The sequence below is a fragment of the Thermobia domestica genome, chromosome 17, assembly GCF_964235325.1.
Source record: "Thermobia domestica chromosome 17, izTheDome1.hap1.1, whole genome shotgun sequence".
NCBI classification, from domain to species: Eukaryota; Metazoa; Arthropoda; class Insecta; order Zygentoma; family Lepismatidae; genus Thermobia; species Thermobia domestica.
In genome coordinates, this window is record NC_137470.1 from 67,164,852 (window position 1) to 67,186,282 (window position 21,431).

A 21,431-nucleotide genomic window follows, 5' to 3' on the forward strand; every position below is an offset into this window, starting at 1 on the left:
ACTAAGAAGTATTGAAGAACCTCAGTATTTAGAGCATACTAGTATTAAGAGAGAACATACTAGTATTCAGAAAGCTTGGAAACGTTGTGTTGCAGGAAGATGGAGAAGATAAAATGGACAGAGAGAGCAGCAAACGAATATGTCTTAAAACGGATAGGAGAGAAGAGGACAGTTCTAGCCACCATCCTTCGTAGAAAGACCAATTGGATTGGACACATCTTGCGAAGAAATTGTCTTCTTCACACCGCCATAGAAGGAAATATGAAGGGAAGCGAGGAATAGGAAGAAGAAGAACACAGCTGATCGATGATTTGAAAGATAGGAGAAAAGATTGAGTGCAAAAAGAGGAAGCTTAAGATTGATAAAAGTGGAAGAAACATTTCCAAGCCCAAATCTAAAATTGAAAAAAAAAATGCTCATTAGTCCCAGGACTGCCGAAAGGCAGCATACTTAATAATAATAATAATAATACTAGAACAAAACGTGAAAGTCTTGTGTCGGTGGTGCTCTTGCCTCCCTGAAGGGAAGTCAGACATGACGGCTGTGGTTTGAGCCTTTTCCAACGAGAAAAAGAATAACGTTATTTTCGGCTGCAGCTTTTTTTTAAAAGAAAATATTATTTAGTATGGTCAAGCGGCCACATTTAATGGGGGGTATGGCTATTTAGAATTTTTCTCCGGAGAATGAGATCTACAGTATATCACGGTTTCAGGTTTTCCACCTAAAATTAGAACATCGTTATCTTTGCTCTTTTCAAAAGAAGTGACTCTGCACATTAAAAGATGGTTGTGTTAGTTCAACTCAAATTTAACACAAGGAAGTGATTCCAGCGTGTTTACCACTATGCGGAATTAATTCAACATAGACTCCGCAGTGTTAGCGCTTAACACAGGGGGTGTGTTACGTTTTTGTGTTGAGCGGTGTTAAATTTGGATCTGTGTTAGTATTTTCGATCTTGATTCCACACCGTGTCAGGGTTGGTAGTGTGGGAAAAAGTGTTGAGTGTTACTTTTTGTGGTGTTGCACCAACACGAAGAAAGTAACACAGTGTGTAGTGTGTTAATTATTTTGTGTTAATATTACACCATATCAAGTATTAATAAAACACAGTCCTTGTGTTATTTCAACATCATTTTCTTATTATTCCAACACACAATCTGTGTCATAATTCAAGGTCAAAGCCGTATAAGTAACACCTTTTTGGTGTTAATTCAACACTCCCTGTGTAAAGTTCAAGGACAAGCTACCAGATTAACACCGTTTTTGTTGTTAGTTCGACTCCAGTTCTGTATTACTACGACACCTATTTCATTGTTGAAATAACTAAGTGTGCAGTGTAGATGGAACTTTTTTTCTGTGTTGGAAAAGCTTGTGGCGTGCATGCTTACGATTACCGAAGTTTCTACTTTTAAAATAGGAATAGTAAACTACAGAATACTTCATTTAGAAAATCTTCATAAACTTTTTGTCGTCCTCCCCTTATTGTGAAGTATTTCTTGATGGTTCAAAACACAACATTCACCAACAAATTGTTCAAGAATGATAGGAAACTCTTACCTATATCCTTATAGTAAACGTATGTTTGCCTCTTAATCTTGTTTCTACTGGTTTTACGCCATTTTTGAAACATAGTCCCCAGTGTTGACTTGTGAGCTGTAGTGCAGTGTAGAAGTGACACAGTATTGCGGTGTTGTTTCCCGCTGTTGACATATTTCTTCAGAAACATTATGTAAAACAATTGAGAACACATCGCTCTGTATGCACGTTGAAATTTTAGGAATACCTGGATTTGTTTAAGTATTTCTTTCCACTGTGTTTGACCAGCTTCAGTACATAAGCCTTTATAATTAGATGGCCAGCATATTTGGCAATCACGCATAAAACAAGAACGAAGATTCTACACTTGTGTTAATTTAACATATAGGCTGTGTGTCATTTCAACTACTTGCATTTGACAGACAACTTCAAATGGAGAGTGAATTGTACTAACCACCTGTTTGTGTTATATTTTAACACAATTGTGTTAACACACGGGCACGTCGTTGAAATAATACAACGATTTTTTAGTGTAGACTAAATTCGTATCATACTGGTAATCCATATTTGGACTACACTTTATTCGCTCCTATATTATATTAGTATAGTAGTAGGGCTATGTGTCAGAGACGTAAGATATTCCGAAATTAGGCATTTGATTATCTCTGGTTTTATTACTTCTACTGTGTTTATTACAGCTTATAATTGCAATCTAATGTCTTACTTTACATTTCTTCTTTATGGGTCGCCTATATATACTATGCAGCAATGTATCGATAGTAGAGTTCACTGGGTTAGTACTGCTCCGGAAACTAAATATTTGTATGTTGAAGCAGTTAATTCACTTGTTCGAATTATCAGTAACAATGTATAATAGTTGAAAATTTGCCAGAGTTAAGTTCATTAGTTAAGCAAGGTAAAGCTGCTATACGTGGCGAAGAATATTTAGCCGGTTTTTCCTTCACGAAGCAGTAGCCAACCATGAAATTGTAAAGAATCTTCGATTGATGAAATAATTCCTTGGTATGTTTTATATAGCATTTATTTGTGCTAAAAGCTCCCCATTCGTAGAACCAATGAATCGTGTATTAATTGAACAGTAGGGTAAAGAGATAGTACTTCAGTCAATAATGCGAAGAGAACACTTGGAAAATAATGATGGGGTACTGCGCTGTCCGACACTAACGACATTAGAAGTTCGTTTCTTCTACTTACAATTGATTTGTTTTTTCTTTATTTTACATTTGTAGCAGAACAAATATATAATATCATTCCTGCTTTTAGTTGAATAATTTTTTCAATTTTTCATAGAGGATAAAGCTAAATATGGGTTATTGTAAGTGGTAAAAGACGATTCTTCCAAACAGAGTTTTGCTTTGTAAGATATTTGGTAAGCGAATTCTATACAAGATCACATCTTTTCACCTGATGCAATGTTAACAGTTTCATCATTGAACAACGTTTCGGTACAGGGTATTAATGAACTATTTCGGCAGGTGATTTCCCACATAAAAAAAATCATATCAAGCTGTTGGATAAACTGCATAGTTTCAAAGTTAGGGCCGTCCAAACGTGTGGAAATAATATATTACAACAAGCGTTATTTCGAAGAGGAGAAACAGTAGCGCTGCTGGCCATATCAGTATAAAGAAGGTGACACGAACACTATCCAAAAATGAATATTTCAGTAACGTTCAATGTGTGTGAAATAAATTCCCTACAGACATAATTCGCAGTTACGCCCCCAACATAATTAATAGATGTGCTCTGAATGAAACGTGAATCTCAAGTAGGCACAATGTAATGTTTGACAACAATGAACACAGAATATTTCGGAAATGTTGGGGACCACAAGGTCCATGGTTTCTTGTGTTCCATAATGGTGCTACGAAGCATTATATCACGCTTATACATACAATAAGATGTGGCATATACATTTAAACAACATATTGCAACACGTGGTATTCCGAACGCTAATAACCACGGAGTTGGCGTTCATTAACACTTCCGACTTCCAGCCGACACATTTCGTATTCAGGCTTTCAAGGCTCATTTGTTACCCATTTTGAACCTTAAATTTAATTAAGACCATGTACGAGAATTCGGTTGGTGAAAAGTCTGAGAATGTGTCCTGCACGGAATCTCTTGCGCACTTGCTGCATATTGGTGAAATATACATTTTAACAGCGTTTGCGAGACTTCCTTTACAATAATATGAAAGACCACTCCACAGTTTCCCGAAATAATGTTTGATGCAACATACAGTAGTGTTCCCACGCTTTTGGACAGACTAAATCTGAAATAAAACAATTTTCCCTGTAATTCACCTGTTACAGTTTCTCGGTACAATACACTAACACCCTGTATATCTGTTTTAAATCATCTAAAGTCACATTCAGTTATTCAACATTTTAGCAATTTTAGGGAAGTGTCTACTTGTGACTTCTTTATCAATGTATTTGTTTGAGTGGTATATAGAGACATTAACATTTCCTTTCTCTCAGTGTCTTATTTTGTCCCGATGACAGAAGAAGCTATTACGAAATCACCAACTGAACATATCGTGCTGTACATGCTAATAGTATTGGCTGAGGGAAGACTGATACAATCGTGTTTATTCTCCCTGCAAGATATATAATTGCATGTATGGTTTAATTCATTATGTCGGGCGCTAGGAGCTAGCTCTTAGAGTAAATCTCGATCTACCTCATCTAACTAACAAAACGTACACTAACAAATTTCCCCTCACAATGTCCCTATAAACTACAAAGTGTGATCAAAAAGTACGGTGAATGTAGTTGCACAGTGCCATCTATCGTTGTTGTATTCATTTCAAATAGTAAGCCAGGTAGCCTAAATATTTGGTAAGTCAGTGTCGAGTTTGAGCGAGTTGTGACATATAGTTGGATTGCAAAGTCAGAAGAGTGAGGACCTGGTAAGAGTTTCTGTATCGCGCCAACATTAAGTTTTGTTCTAAGCTGCAAGAAAAGTTCCAAAAACCTCACAGAATGTGAAAATCAGTGTATAGTGAAGAAGCTGTGGGATTGAAAACTGTTTACAAGTAGTATGAGCGATTCAAAAGCGGCAAGGAGTAGTTGAAAACGAGCAATGATCGAGAGTCTTTCGACGTCAAAGACATGAAACCATGCAAAAGCGTGGCACAAACAATTTGTTCAAACAGGCGAATTACTTTTCGAGACCTTGCTTTTGATTCGCGAATTTTTGGCCGAAAAAAATATTTCTGTCTGTCCACATTCGCTGTGCTCTCCAAATATAGCACCATGCGACTTCTAGCTCTTCATAAAAATTAAAACCGTGCTTAAAGAAGGGCCATGGCAGAGCAGCCGACACTCTTTCAAAAGTATCCTTCCAGAAATTCTTCCAGTCATGGATTCAAGGTCGGGATTAGTCCACTGCTAGACAAGAACACTATTTTCAAGGAGATTAAATCAAATTCCATGTAAGCTTATTACTTTGTTTCTAATAAAATTATTCACCATACATTTTGATCAAACCTCGTATGCAATGTTGCTTCGCTATAAAAAAAAAATACACACACACAATTTACCGAAATTTGCAATTGCAAGTGGCTGAAAATAATTTTTTGTAACTAACGTGGATGTATACCATCATAGTATAAAAATAATAAAACAGGCATGATAAAAACAGATTGAATATACTATTTCATGAATGGTAGTGAAAAATTGAAAACATAACCTTCAAGAGCCTTCGTTCGAAGTTTAATGCAGCAAGTATATGTACTTCATGTTCCTCGCAATATTGAAGTTTCTTATTTATTATAACTACAACAAATCCGTCGGTTTTCCAGGTGGTGAGACCACACGCTACGTTTAAACAGGCATATATGTAAAGAGAGCCATAGACGCACACACATACATGAAATATTTGTTTCATCGTGCGCGGTGGCTCAGTCGTAGAGCGTTCACCTCTGGTGCTTGGGGTCCCGGGTTCGATCCCAGCCCCGCCAAGTGAACTTTGTGGTGGACAAACGCCGTGTGCGTGGGTTTCCTAGGAGTTCTCCCGTTTCCTCCCATTTTCTTCATTCCACCTTTCGTTCATTACTTATCATCACCGTCTCCTTTAGCCTAACCGGCATAACCGTGGGACGTAAAACTTAAAGATTTCATTTCATTTTTTTTTCAAAAACGTTTACAGGCATTGTGCTTAACACACTTGGTCTTTCGAAGCAAACATGATGACGAATATGCTCCATTAACATGGACAGAAAAACAAAATATTTTTTTATGCCAGGTGTAAACAGAAAGTATGCGCTTCCTGTAGTAAGAAATAACTATGTGTGTTCAAAATGTATAAAGAAAATGCTATTGTGTATTCTTATATGATAAGTTAATGTAGATTTGCTAAAGTTCGTTTATTATTACTTTTACTAGTGGGAGCTTCTAGCACCCCACGTGCCTGTAAGCATGTACGTTACCTTTTTTGTATGTGTATTCTAGGGTCAAATATGTCATCTATTTCTAAGCTTTGGTATATCGGTCGATGTGATTTATGTGTTTAAATTTAACAAATATCTAGTGAATGGTAAGAGAAATTTGACTGTCATTCTGTAGAAAAGTACAAAACAAAGGTGTGTGCAGATTAAGAAAGACAAGAACAGCAAAGAATCTCTTAAAGAAGCACCACGTACAAGTTTTACACATCGATAGATTCTAGATTTCTATTGAATTCGACAATGGACAAATAAATGACAAAGAGGATCAAACATCAAGCTACGGGTCAGAGATCATTCCTCCTCTGAAGAAGTTATAGTGTCGCACAAGGTTGACCAATTAGCTCTCCCCCTTATCTTAGTATAGGAAGTTATTTGAAGGGGATTAATTTTATTATTTCTTATTTATGTTACATTATGTGTATAGTAAAACTTTATTTGGAGTGTTTTTGAATATTTTATTACTTAAACTTTCTAGTTGAGTTTAATTAAATAATCCTTACTAAGGACATAATTACCGTTCTTTAAGTTACGCAAAAGTCCAAAATTACCTGGTTGAGCCACAGAATATCCCCTTCTTTTATAAATATTAATGGCAATGTTGTCTTTAAACCAAGTTAAGAATGATTCTCCTTGAATCAATTGTGCTTACTCTAATCCTTAATCATTGTAGCTTCAACTTCTATAGTCCTCATATCTGCATTTCTAATGCTTGTTTTCTTTCTTCATAAAGTAATGTCTGTTTAATTTGAAAGTCTACGTGAAGTTAATACTTTAATTCTTTTGTATAGTGTTTTGTGAAATTATGAGCAAAGTGTTTTGCAATTAATATTAAAGGTCTAAACCTTAATATTGCGATCAAGAAATGATTCTGCTTCCACCAAATTTTTGCCGTAACATATTGTTTGGTGTTAACAGTGTAATTGACGTTTAAAACTAATACAAATTAAAATTTACGTAAATATTTTAAGTAGTTTCATAACTCCGTAACTAATCAAATACCGTAGTGTTAAATTGTGAAATATGATTAATACGAAAGCAGGAAGCAAAAGTGCGGGAAATTCTTTTGTAAGAGATATGGTGAACATCTGGTTCTGTCCTATCCCTGTTAAAATTATAAAAAAAAACGTTCATAATCTAATATTATTTTGTTAAATTTTCTAAATATCAGTTATTCTAAATTTTGTCCGTATAGATTGTCTGCCTCATTTTATATAGTATTAAAAATGCAGTTGTATTAAATAACCTTGTTCTACACTCTAAATAACTAAAAGTCTTGTGCAGACTAATAATACTCTTGCTAACTTAAATAGTATAAACTAAAATCTGGGCTTTGGTTTTACTAATAAAACTTAAAACTGTAGCCTGTAAAACTTAAAATTGTAGTCTACTTTAAATCTGAATATCATTTGAAGTCAATTAACAATAATTTACTGAAAAACAATAATAAAGGATTTAAAAATCTTTGGAATTATTATGGAAAAGGAACAGTAGGGCTAGCGTCTATTCTAGTAAAATGGTACTCTGGTTCTCTCACGGTAGTTTAAAATAGAATGTGCCTTGCTAACAAGCGATAAATTTAACTTTAATAGTAATTATGCGGGAAGCTCTAATTAATGTAAATTCGCTCACGTTGAAAAGACTACGGACGCGTTTTATTCCACAATACAGTGCAAATGGGTTAATACATCTAAGAGTGGGATAAACTGAAACTTTTGAAGTCATCTAGTCTTTATCCTCCGTAAGAATACTACATAATTCCCTGAGCAAATGGTGAGTACAGAAGTATTTATTAATTCACGCTTTGAACTGAATAAGCAATAGCTTGGTATTGGAATGCAATGGAGTTATACACTAATTTATTAATTAAGCTATGTAACCCTTTCTGTCTAGTTAAATTAAACTTACATCAAATTCCTTAAATTAAGATACTTATGCCTGTGGTTCAGCTGAACGCAATCTACCCACAAATTGTATAAGGAGATTTCAAAGTACAGTAATTCAAAATTTGCTTGTTCGGTTATTAGCGGGCAACTATTTCTATTTAAAAATACATGCTCTTAATTCTTATTACAGTTATAAAGTACGTTACTTTCCCTTTCTTGAATTACACTGCAAAATACATTTGAAGTCGTGTTCTGTCCATTAGTTCAAAACATGTGAGTTTACATAAGTTATAGGTGATAAATTGACATGTGAAATCCGTTTTCTCCTAATACCTACCATTTATATTGTGCAATCACATGACCTTTTGTTACAGAGACATAGAACAAACATTTTCAGCATACAAACAAAAGTTTATAAAAATCTCTACTGAAATGACAATTATAGTCTTTTTTTCTCTTGCATCTATCTGAAGGAGTCTATCTGATGATAGACCAAAATATTTCAGCAAACACTACAGTTCCATCGTCCAGTGAACTGCTCTCCAAACGTTACAATGCCCTGGTGGAATTGTTTCCTATGTTCATGACTAACAGCCACTAAATTTTGCAGGAAAGGGCCAGATATGATTATAAAAATGTGATTTCAGGAAAAAGTTGCATTGGAAGCAGTGCACTATATCACTTACAATAGTTTTATAATTTGTTGCTATATATTACCAAGGAAATTAGATCACACTAACTTGAATGCCTGCCATGCTGCCTTTTCTGTGGGCCAACGAACACGCCTTCCTTTATCTTTGCGTCACCTAGGCTTCGGAATTTTGTCTTCCGGAGCTTGAAAGCTGGCCCATCTCGTTTCAATGTTTTGCGGAGGATTTTCATCAAGCCTCGCTTGATAAATAATGAAATGAGTAAAACAGAACACTTTCAGGGTTCAGGATTTGTTGGCATATTATGTTCTTGATTCCTAGAACACATTCTTGTCGTGATGACCATGTTTTCCGCACGTGATGATTAACTCTGATCCGGGTGTACCATTCACATAGGAACCAACAAACTTTGGTATACCCTTGTTGATTGCCTGTAAAAATTGCCTGGATAAGTTTAAGCTATCCACAGATTCGCTACTTGAATGTATTATATTAAGAGTATTGCAATATCTCACCTGAACTACATATTCAACCACCAATATGGAATTACATAAAAGAATGGACAAGCACCATCAATATTGAGCAGCATGAATCAATGACTGCTGAATTGTATTCATGGCCAAATTTCTGAAATAAATTAATATTGTTATGTATTAATATATTCATTACTCATTAATATTGCTACAATACGCAATTTCTCAAGTCTTCGATAAAGAAGATGAAAGTTATTCTGTTGCGTTCGAAACGTGCTGATTTTGACATTTCTTTTCCAATAGATACCAGAAGTCTAGAGTCAAGATTTCCGGTTTTGCTTTCGATGGATTTAAATCCCGTACAAGACCGTAAATTCTTCTTGTGTGTGAGATATGGTGCATATGAGAGAGATTGTGGGTCGAAGTAGAAGTCGTCGATGTCTGAACTTCCTTGTTCTGCATTAAACGTACCACTTTTGGGAGCTTTCGGCACACGCGCCTCTTCACTATGTGTCACTGGGCACCCTGCGGTTAAAAAATTAGGATATTGAATGTGATGTTTTGATTTTGAAGAGAGACCTTTACATCTGCCAAACAAAAGTAACAGTCACTCAAGTGGTCTACGTGCTTCATCCAAACCATTGGTAAGGAAATTGTAGCCTACTTTGATTTCCTTGCATCAAGTTTTGAAAGTTCCTGGAGTAAGAACTGCAACAGATAAGTTGCACCCATTGATTATCTTGATTCCCTGCTCTTCAACCAAAATATAGTACATATGCTCTTTTAACAACAGGAGTAAGGTAATTTCTTTGACTTTTCATCATTAACTCACCAGATATATAAGAAAATGTATCCGAATTATTCTTACACTGATGGGACATTCTGATACACTGAACATAATCTCCTTCTCATACACACCTCACTGCCAGAAACCCAACACAAAAGTTAAAACTTTTCAGACGCATGAAATTGCAAAACGCAACCTTTATGCTGCATAGCAGAAAACAGATGACATCTCTTGTTCGTCAGTGCTGCCAGCAATATGATTGTTATGTAATAAATTTATTACTACATGATTCTGCACATCGTTTCTTTTTATAACAATGCTAAATGGATGGCGATATCACTCTTATGGGGAGCTACAGAGAAACCTTTAAAGAAATCCACAATTATTTTTTACATGATGCACATAAAATTTATAAAGGATGTTTTTCGTGAAATCTGTACGTGATAGTAAGAAACTAATCACATACATACATTAGAAGAACACATTTTAAAACAAAGGATAAATTTTGTGTTGTAGATTGGTATTGGTAATTTGATGAATAAATTAAAATTAGTTGTAATTGTTATTGCAGTCTCATAAGATCATTGAAAGGTTTACTTCTAAAATATGTTTCCATGGATTTGTTTACAATTACCACTGTAACCAACTTCTGACTGTAAGAGAGTTGAAAGGCTGATGATTTTTTTTAGCTTTTTTTCTCTCTTGTACAAAGCTGTATCAAAAAATAAGGCGAATTTGTCTCTAGAGCCCAGAGTTTTTGTGTAGCTAATTATTTCTTTTTATTTTATTATTATTATTTTTTTGCCTATATCTATATGAGAGAAGTCTAACGGAAATTATAGCCTTCTACGTAAATCCGTCTGGTACCTAGAGCAATTTCGAGACCTGAATATTACTCCAAGGAGGAGGTGTGTTGTGTTATTGGTTTCTTATGGACACAAACCATTGAGAAGTGTTGCAGGTCTATGCATAGAGTTTTATGTCAAGGAAACAAGTGTATACGTGGTGCAAGTTCTAGGAGGACTGTCACAGATGAAAGCAGAATTGACAGACCAAAACGTCCATCACCATCAGGAATGTATGTGACGTCGATGCGAGGATCCATGAAGACAGAAGAGTGAGATTACGAGCATTGCAAATCTCATATGGTTCCGTGACGAGCATCATTCATGACAAACTTGACTTCAGAAAAGTGTGTGCTGACTGGATGCCGAAACATTTGAATGAAAACCAAAAACACCTTCGAATGGACATTTCCTTCACCCACCTCAGACGATAGGCCCAAGATGGTTCCTATGTCCAATGTTAGTGTGATACTGTGTGTCAAACATATGAATTGTGGCTCAATGGCATATTGCTTACCTCTTATGTGTGGGGCTCCTGGTTCGATCCCCGGCCAAATACGTTTGTGGTGGGCATCACCGTATTCATGGGCTTTCTCCGGGTACTTCCGTTTGCTTCCATTTTCATATTCCAACAATTCTTCTATCATCATTCATTTTCTTTAATTGTCATTTCCTTTAACCTAAAGGGCATAATCATTGGACGTTAAACTGAAAAATTTCATTTCAAACATGATACAGTTCAGATATTTATCTCTGCACGTGTTTCAGTAAATTGGAAATTCACCTTACTTTTTGGTACACACTGTACTTATTTTTTTTTTAGCATTTTTAAACCTATTTTCTTACTGCCACCTTTTCACTTTTTGCTAGAGGCTATCTCTCTAGCTACTACTTAAGTATCTCAGTTTTAGTAGTCGTAGAGGGCTATGTATGCATTGTATGAGTAACACTTTTGGTATTATTATATCATTTGAGGAATAATCATTTCTGGACACAGTGCTGTGTGATGACAAAAATGTTCCACACAATACTTTACGACGCTATAATCATTTGTTGCAATCACACTAAACTACTCCAAACAACCTAATGCATTGCTGTATCAACAGAATATTATACTTTGTGTTTGCAGAACTGCTGAAGATATTACGCATCGCTAACTGTACTACCTAACCAATGCAAATGTGCACTCACAGTAATCAGGACATATTCAAGAAAAATTGAAAACCATGAAGCACGAGAACAGATATTAGTCTGAGCCTAGGCAAGGCGAAAGCAGATGTTGCCAGGTTTACTGGTGAAACATTTTTTTTATTATTATTTAGTTAGAAAAATATAATTTAAAGACCATATTCTTTAAACATTCCACACCAGAATTATTGTTTGTTCCATTCGTTACATAAGAACCTGTGAGGACGACAACTCGAAATGTTCGCTTTCTACGATCTTTCCAGGTTACTTTCTCCTGAGATTTACCACCACGGGATTCGTGTCCCACCTGAGATTGGTTATTTCTGAGGATTGAAACTCCTTTTGATTAGCTATCTATATACGTATTACTTCATGTAATCACCTTTGTGTTTTAAGGCTTAAAATCTTCAGAACTTTTGGGCTAGTTAATATTTATACAAGGTATTCCAAATACAAACATAAGCCATTGTGCACTAAACGCAATAATTGTAGAATGTGAGAAGAGAATGAAAAAAAAAATAAATAGTCAACACGTAAAGGAGCTATTCCAGCATTAGTGTGGTAGGATTTTTAGAAAACCGAACAGACACTCCTGCTATGATTTTGCTGTTAGATTTGTGAAGCAAGGTTAACTTACACGTGGAAATAATTGCGTTTAATTTGAGTTTAAAGTATATATAAACAGAAAGAACATGTATCTTGATATGGAAGATTATATGCTTATTTATTTAGTTTATGGGGTGGAGTGATAGAAAGCATTTTAGTACACTTGATATTTTTCATAGAACAAAAGAAAACGGGTACGAAGAAAGATGAGTGAGGATTGCAATTACTATAATAATAAATCCATACGTCGAAGTCACTTAAGGCTAGAGACATGAAATTTAGTGTTTGGGTCATTCATTTAAAATAATTAAACATGCGTTTCAGTGTATTTAGATGTTTGACCGAGAATGGACGGGAAAAGACTGCATGTGTTTCAGTAAAATGTCAATACACGAAACTTTCGAATTTTGTGCAAGTCTTGTAGTTGAGAGTAATTCTATTTGAAATGTAGAGAAGGTAGGACACAAAATATTGCCCACAGTAATTAGTGGAGATATTTGTTAGTAAAATTATACTGAAGTTCTTCAAGAAATCCATTGCTGGTATTCGTTGCTTGAATTGGACTTTAGAGATCCGTTCAGTAAAGGGAGTGTACGTATGGTATTGGAACCTACAGCGTAACGTGGGACCCGAACCATACGAGCTCCCATCGAGAATCAAACCTTGGTTTGCAGCACCGCTAGCGTATATGCTAACAATGTATTCGTGGGGTAGAGCATATTGCTGCTATTGTCTTTTTCTTTTCTTCTAAGAGCAGCATTCTAATTTGAACAAAATGTTTAGCATTGCTGAAGAAATCGACTCAAGTATATCCAGCGTGAAAATACTGTGATCTTAAATGATTCAAGAAGTGGAAACAAGTAAGTATTTATGCTTTGTAAACTTCTGCTTACAAAATTCTTGACTGTCTTGAGTTTATCCAAAGAAATGAAAGTAATTCCTTCGGATCTGCTGAAAGGCAAATTAACTTTTCCTCTGTGACACTTTATGTATCAACTGCCATGTGAGAATACAAGCAAAACATTTAGTGGTGGACAAAACTGTCAGGGGCAATACCTTTTATCGTAGCACCAGCGTGTATGGTTGTTAGGATGCATCTCCTAAAATAGTATCCATTTGGCGAAAGTTAGAATCGAACTTGAGACTCCACGCACCGAAAACGAGAGCTATACCACTAAGCCACCATCGCTCCGTGTCTGTCACAAATGCTTGAGGTTAAGAAGATGAAAATCTACATATAAACCGAACATCATTATAAATTACTGAAAACATTTTAAGTTTTTTTGAAAATGTTGCACCAACAACAGGAAAAAAGGGACCGTTTGTATGATATAAGAATCCCACTATTGCGGAATGTAAGCAACAAAATGCGAAATGTAAGCATTTGCTTTAGTTGGAGCTGTGAAATTCGTTATATAAATTCTTAACTAGAAATAATATAACATGTACTTAAGAGTTTTCGAAATTCTTTTTTCTGATGATGATGAGGAAATTTTCTTTACCTTTTCTTGATATTCAAATCCATGTTGTCTTTCTTATTATCACGGAAAATAGCTAAACCATTGGAAATGAATAAGGTTGAACGTAGTTAGCACTGTTCTAGATCTGGAATTTTGTTATGTCTATTCCATTAAATTACACTTACTAATATAGAACTAGAGATTCATAATACATGAGAAAGATACAGGTGCTTGATGAGTCCTCATGCTATGCAGATAAAATTACGACAGGTCATGTAGCCAGATAAAATTAGGGCTTAGGTGGACAGGTCATGTAGCCAGGATGGAAGAAAGTAGGAAAGCTTTCAATGTCTTAACTGGAATACCAATCGAAAAACGACCATTAGGAAGGCCTAGGCGTAGGTGGGCCGACAATATTAAGATGAATCTTGCAGAAATAGGAATACAAAGTAGTAACTAGAACCAGTTGGCTAAGAATAGAAGTCAGTGAAGAGCTTTTGTGAACGCGGCATTGAACCTCCTTGTTCCATAGTCCATAGAGTTACTTAGTTATATAGTTAGTTAGTTAAGGACAAAAGGAGTTCTTTTCTATATTCTTCTCAATATACGACATTCTCATCAGGGGAAAACGGACTAATAATTGAAATGAACTCTGGAACATAGTTAACACTTGGCTTGAGCCGATTTCTTAATATGTCACTTTCATTGAAATATGATATCTAAAAGGGAGGTTGTTTTTTTTTTTTTTTTTTTTTTTTTTTTTTACGATCATTACGTTTCATTTTTCATTATTAGAAAAATGAAACACAGGATATAAATTCCATGTTAAAAATAAGCAGTCATGGGCCTTTGTGTTTTCGGAAATACCTCTTCTGATTAGGGTTAGGGGGCAGTTTTTTTTTAAAGTCTCATTTTGTATTCACAAAATGGTCAAAAAGAGGAAATGTTTAAAGAATTTAATATTAAGCTTTCAATCATAATTAGAATTCCGATTGAGCAATTCAGGTTGATTCAAAGAAGGTATTTTAAGTGGGAAAGGAAGTTCAAATCTTTCGCAAAGAATAACAACTGCACCGTAAGAAATGCACTATTGAACATGAATTATTACTTGAGTTAAGCAGAGTTTTTGTCACTTTGATTGTGATACATAGGGGGTGAAGGGTATTCAAATACAATGTTCAATAAGTTTCCTTAAATTTATTCATCAAGTGAAAGGAACATGCATTTCAACTAGTAATATATAATTTGATGCCTTATTTTCAACATTTAGTTTTAAAGCTGTTTACGTGGTGTGTAGAGGTACGACAAAACAAGAAATATTTGGTTCTTTCAAATATATATATATATATATATATATATATATATATATATATATATATATATATATATATATATATATATATATATAATAGTTAATATTTTGCTCAGTATATTCTGTTGCAAAAACAAAATGCAAAGATATTATATCTGCAGAAATATGCAATAATATTAGGAGCAATGAGACAACACGTTTGCACTTCAGCATACTAGTAATGATGAGCAATGATGACGTAATTACACCACGTGATTCATATCTCCGTCGCGACGCTGTTCTTACTGTTCAGCTCTCCATAAGACGGTTGACATCAGCGGAAGTCTTAGTGAATATAGTACGTTAAACATGGCTATTATTCTATGGATTCTGCTCAATATTTATGGACAGTTACTGGACGGTAAGCTAAATGCTGAATCTTAACAAAATCTTCTAATTTTAAGTATAAGGTAACCAAAGATTATAATTTGTGTTTTGGATATTACAAGCAAGTACCTTTACTTTAGTACGGTGATATACCAAAACAACGTAATCTGAGGCTTTTAAATTATTTTATTTTAAAGAGAAGAGTGAATATCACAAATATGTTAGAACTTTAGCAAAATTTTTACTATTTCTTTAACTGCTTCTTGGTATGCAGAGCATGAACGGTGGCTGAGTGGTGGGTTGGCCAACACTTAGATCATTTTGAGAGCTCATAGTTTAATCTCAGGTTACATAAGGTCATGTCTTGCACTTTTTTTCTATAATGATTTTATAATGGATTTGCAAGTATTCCACTAATTATTTGATTATCATCATTAGCTACAGTAGTCATCCATCAGCATTGGTTTACTTTACGTAACTGTTGATGCTGATGTTGGTTGTGAGTTTAACATCCCTTTCAGCAGCAAGGCTTTATGAGACGGGACCTACTGATTAACGTGGAATCCGAACCACAAGAGCTCAAGCCAGAAAGCGAACCCGAGTCTCCCACGCCAAAGGCGCGCACGCTAACCGCCTAGCCACGGAAGAGCTCTACTTTGCGTAACTATAAATTACAAAAACAAATACTTAAATTAATATAAATTCAATGTATGTACAGTCTCGTACAAAAAAGATCGATCACCAACTTCTCTTCGAAAATCCAAATACTCTTACCTACAGTTGGAATTAAATCAAAGAAATGTGGTTTCTCTTTAGACAATTGAAATCTTTATTTAGAGTCAAATTATTTGAATTCTTCACTTGCATTTCCCAGAATATCTTTTTCTAAAGAAAGTGGGTAAGTGAGATGTTTTGAGCAAGACTGTACATTTACCGTACTTGATCAATAACTGATCAGTATATATATATATATATATATATATATATATATATATATATATATATATATATATATATATATATATATATATATTATCTTAGGTGAAACGAGAATAAACACGTATGTTCGTATTGCTTCTATAATGGCTACTTATGAATATAAAAAGATTGGCGAGGAGTAGCACTGGCCATTTCGGGAGACATCTACTCACAAAAGAAAAAAAAGACGTTGAATTTAAATTTTAACAAGAAAGAACCCAATACTTGAGCCATGTATTACATTTAAAAAGAAGTATGTAATCACAGTCTTTATAAATGTTGATTTGTGTATTAAGCCTGCATTATATTGAAATCTAAAATTTTTGATCATATGTTTGCTATTATATAGGCGCTCATGTTTTGGTCTTCTTTCCGCGTTCGGCTCAGTTCGTACACTGTAAAGAAACAACACATTCTTAAAGATTTCTTCCTAGAGAAAATTGATAATAATGTGGTACTAGTTTTGCGGGTGCTTAAATTGAAACGTCGATTGCTTTTGTCCCACAACATGTGTAATCTAGAAAATATGTAGTGACAAGACATGGTTAGGGCACTGCTTTAAATCGAGTGCTCTTACCGGACATACCTTGGACATTCCTGAAACTTTTCCCATATGAGATCATATGTATTGATCTGTGCTTCTGATATAGCAGATTGTTTTATCAAATATGTAAATCTCTTCATTCGAATACCACTTATAAATGGTTGATATAAGTCATTTTGTTCTCTTAGAACCTCTTTAACCCTTTCAGGATTTCCAGTTTTTGAGGTAACTTTTAGACTTTCAATCAAACATCTACTGCTTCCTTACTATTTATCACAAGATCATGGTTCATACCTTGTTTCTTTTTCAGGATAGAGTATATTTTGCAACGGTAACACTTGCGTGTCCGTATTATACACCATAAACGAGAAAATCGGGTAAAACCGGGAGACTTTTCGAAAAAAATCGAAACTTTTACTCCCGTCTGATCTGGGCCTGGGTTCACTTAGGGATCTGATTTTCTTTTCTTTTTTTTAAAAAAAAGAAAGAAAAATTATAATACGTTGTTACGTGTATAATATGTGTGCAAAATGTCAATCATGTATCTCGAAAACTTGGGTAGGGGGAAAGTTTAGAAACTCTGAAGGTGACCCATTTTTTCATATAAATATATGCACATTTATAAATAAATACTTTAAAAACGTACTGCGTCATTACTGTTTGACCTAGACTCATGTTTCATTTTATTTAGTGGAACGGGACCTTTCGAACGGTGTCACTCACATTCCCATATCATACACTTGAACTGGACAATTTGGGAAAAAAACGAAATTATTTTTGAAAATCCCGTCAAACTACCTTGCCCCTTTTGCCCGGGCCTGGGTTTAGGTATGGATCAGATTTTTTTCTTAAAAAAAAAAAAAACACTGTTACGTACATAATACGTATGCAAAATGTCAATATTGTATCTTGAAAACAAAGGACGGAAAAAATTGTTGAAAATGAATTTAGGCCCTATATACATACAGATGGTGATCAGAAAAATGGAAACACCTGAACGAAGTTGCAACTTACCAGATTAATATGGTGTCGGGCCACCTTTCGCCTTCAGAGCAGTCTTGATGCGACGTGGGATGGAGGCATAGAGGACATGAATGGTGGCAAGTGGAATTTTACACCATTCCTCGTGCAGGGCATCGGCCAGTTCTATGAGAGAGGATGGAGGTGGAAATCGTCGCCGGAGTCGTGTTTCCAAGACGGACCACAGATGTTCAATTATGTTGAGATCTGCGGATTGGGCGGGCCAGGGGAGGTGTTGAACTTCATCCCGATGGCCTCAAACCACGCTGCAACAATGCCAGCTGTATGAATGGGTGCATTATCATCCTGGAAGATGGCGTCATTGTCCGGGAACAACAGCCGGACCATAGGATGCAAGTAGTCTCCTAAAATTGCGACATAATCGTTGGCAGTGATTCGTCCGCTAAGTGTGACCACAGGACCCAAAGAAAACCATGATATTGGGGCCCACAGCATCACCGAGTCGCCGCTATGTTTCACAGTTGGGCGGAGACACTCCAGATCATAAGCTTCTTTGGGCGTCCTCCACACATAAACACGGCCCGTGGTTGGGAATTGGGTGAAGGATGACTCAGCCGACCATATCACACGTTTCCAGTCCTCAGCGGTGCAAGTTGCATTGTTGCTTCACCATTTGCGGCGTGCAAAAGCCTTATAGTCCCTGATGGGCGGTTTGGCCCGTTCAACACGACCCCGTAAGTTCATGTCATGTAATTCACGACGGACTGTGATTGTCGAAACAGGGTGGGAGAGGTGATGACTGAGTTCCTCCGTCACTTGCTCTGCAGTAGCACGACGGTTCTGCGTGACAATGCGCTTTAATACCCGGCGTGACCTGTCACTCATGATTTTCTTCCGCCCAGTGTTCCGCTTCCCCGATGTAGTTTTCCCGTGTGTTGTGTAGGCCGTCATCACCTTCGACACTGTCCCACGCGACACACCTAACACAGTAGCCACTGCCGTCACACTCACTCCACATAACCTTGCACCAACAATTTGACCTCTTTGAAAATCTGAGAGATCTCCTATTTTACACTACCTCCGTCTGGTGCAGCCACTGGACACTGCTGTTCCACTGCGCCTGACGTAGTCTGGAGACCGACCTAACACACCACCACCAGCGGTCCGGCGCTGCGGACACCACTGCCAACCCATACATCTGACGTGTTGCCAACTACAGGTGTTTCCATTTTTCTGATCACCATCTGTATATATACACAAATATATACATACTATAAAAATTACTCTGTCATTACTGTTTGACCTATAGTCATGGAGCAAACGTCAATTTCTTTAGTATAACAAACCCTTTCAAATGGTACCACTCACGTGTCCGCATTATATACTTGAACCGGAAAAATCGTGAAAACTCGCATTTTTTTCTAAAAAAAAACACACCTTCGGAAAACTTCCGCCCCTCGGATTCGGCTCCGGTTTCGCGTAGAGATCTGAAAACAATTTGGACAATACCCAAATGTACATACAATCCGTATGGGAAGTTTCAATCTGATATTTTGAAATCTAAATGCGTGAATATTTTTTGAAATTTATCTTACGAAATACAAATAAAAAGTCACTCCCCTCCGCCCGTACTTGAAACCACCAAGTTGATCATCCTATTTCCAAACTCCTCTGGGGTGTTTTTTGGTCCATCCTTAACTTGACTATTAAAACAAACCGGCTTAAATACCTGTTATAGAAGCTAAATAAGCGGTCAAAGACGATACTACGCCATGGTAACGAAAGTTACCAAAAATCCTAAAAGGGTTAATCAATACTGTTCTATTCTTAAATTATTCTTCTTTCTTGTTGCAGACAGTCCAAGACGTGATATATATTACCAATGAAATGATTCAATGAATGGAATGGATAACTATTTTCCTATAACTACACTTTTGTTCATAAGCAGCAATCTGTTATTTAAATTTAGCACCTCATGTACATACTCTCCTAGCTTGTAACCCAGGCCTTGCTATTACTTTATATTTTTTTTTGAGTAAAAGTTATTTTTAAAGAAAATCCCCCCCTCCACACACACACAATAAAAGGAAACTTTTGTGTATGTCTAACTAGATATCTAAAAGATGTAAATAAGTGTTATGAGAGATTGTCAAAAGACTGTCGGTAATGTGTACAGTGTCCAAGCTATGTTTAAAAAACAACCGCTATGTCAGTATACGCATTGGACACATATAGATCTTGATGGGTTTGAAGATTCTTTATGACAAGCAGAATGATTACCTGAAGTATTCTCTAAAAATGTCCAAATCATCTTTATACATTGATTTATTTTTTACAGTCCATGTTACGCTGTAGTTCTACGTCTCACAGAGCCTCGGAGCTGAAAAGAGATGCAAAGTCAATGTTCCATTAGCTATATTGCAATCATAGCCATTGTTCTACACAAAATTATTACTTTTTAAATATATTTGCAGGGCAACATGTATACAATTTGAAAATCTTTATTAGTTCCTGGCACAAGTTTACCATAGATTACAGTTTCATTACATGATTAGGTGTGTGTAAGAGCATGGGTCGTTTGTGTGATATGTTTGTTGTCTCCTCTCTCTCTCTCTCTCTCTGTGTGTGTGTGTGTGTGTGTGTGTGTGTGTGGTACTTTATTTCTCGGTAAATCCTGGTCGGTTCTACACTGCAAAAATAAAGAAACCACTTTTAGGCACAGTAGAACAGTTTCCACATTACGGGCACTCTTTGATCACCTCCAGAGTACACATATTCACCCCTTTTACATGCTGTTTTCCAAGTATGTCCCAGGTGTGTTTGCAAAATGTGTCATCATCTTGAGAGAAGATTAATGTTTTAAATAAGCTGTGCCATACGAGGTACTTTTTTTTTTTGTTTTAGAATTAACGCTTTTGGACACGCGAATCACACTTTATAAACACTATTTCATCAAGTTTCCCTCAATATCTATATAAAAGTGTTTAAATGGTGTTTCAATTTTCACAGTGTAAACCAACTTCGGTGGGCGAGTAGCCATTTGTCTCACATTAAAGATCGCCTACCTCGGGTCGGCTCGACTGTCCTTGTATGTAGTAATTGATATTGATTTATTCTCAGTGCCATGACAGATGGTATAAACGCAACCTAAAGAACCGTAGGGTTCGTCAACCTGAACCCGTTTAACCTCTTTATTACCGAAACAAAATATAAGGGGTTTGGCTACCCATGAAAGGCCTTGAGGGTCAATCATAAAGCTTACTCACTTGTCTATAGCAAAGTTTGAGCTTATCCTTTCCAATATTTTATTATATATATATTAACCAAATTTTGTAATTTTTTTTACAT

At 35.8% G+C, this 21,431-nt stretch overlaps 1 protein-coding gene across 2 annotated transcripts in view; it reads left to right on the forward strand.

Moving 5' to 3' along the window:
* The window catches only part of LOC145674496 (uncharacterized), a 108,016-nt gene that overhangs the window by 46,338 nt on the left and 40,247 nt on the right, over positions 1 to 21,431 (forward strand). Inside the window, exon 1 of one of the 2 annotated variants that reach the window (XM_081744639.1) lies at positions 15,512 to 15,614. The exons of the other annotated variant lie outside the window; for it this stretch is intronic. Coding sequence (XP_081600765.1) covers positions 15,563 to 15,614 — 52 coding nt within the window. The 5' untranslated portion in view covers positions 15,512 to 15,562. Of the gene's footprint in view, positions 1 to 15,511; positions 15,615 to 21,431 lie in introns of those variants that run through there. 2 annotated transcript variants of the gene reach the window in all.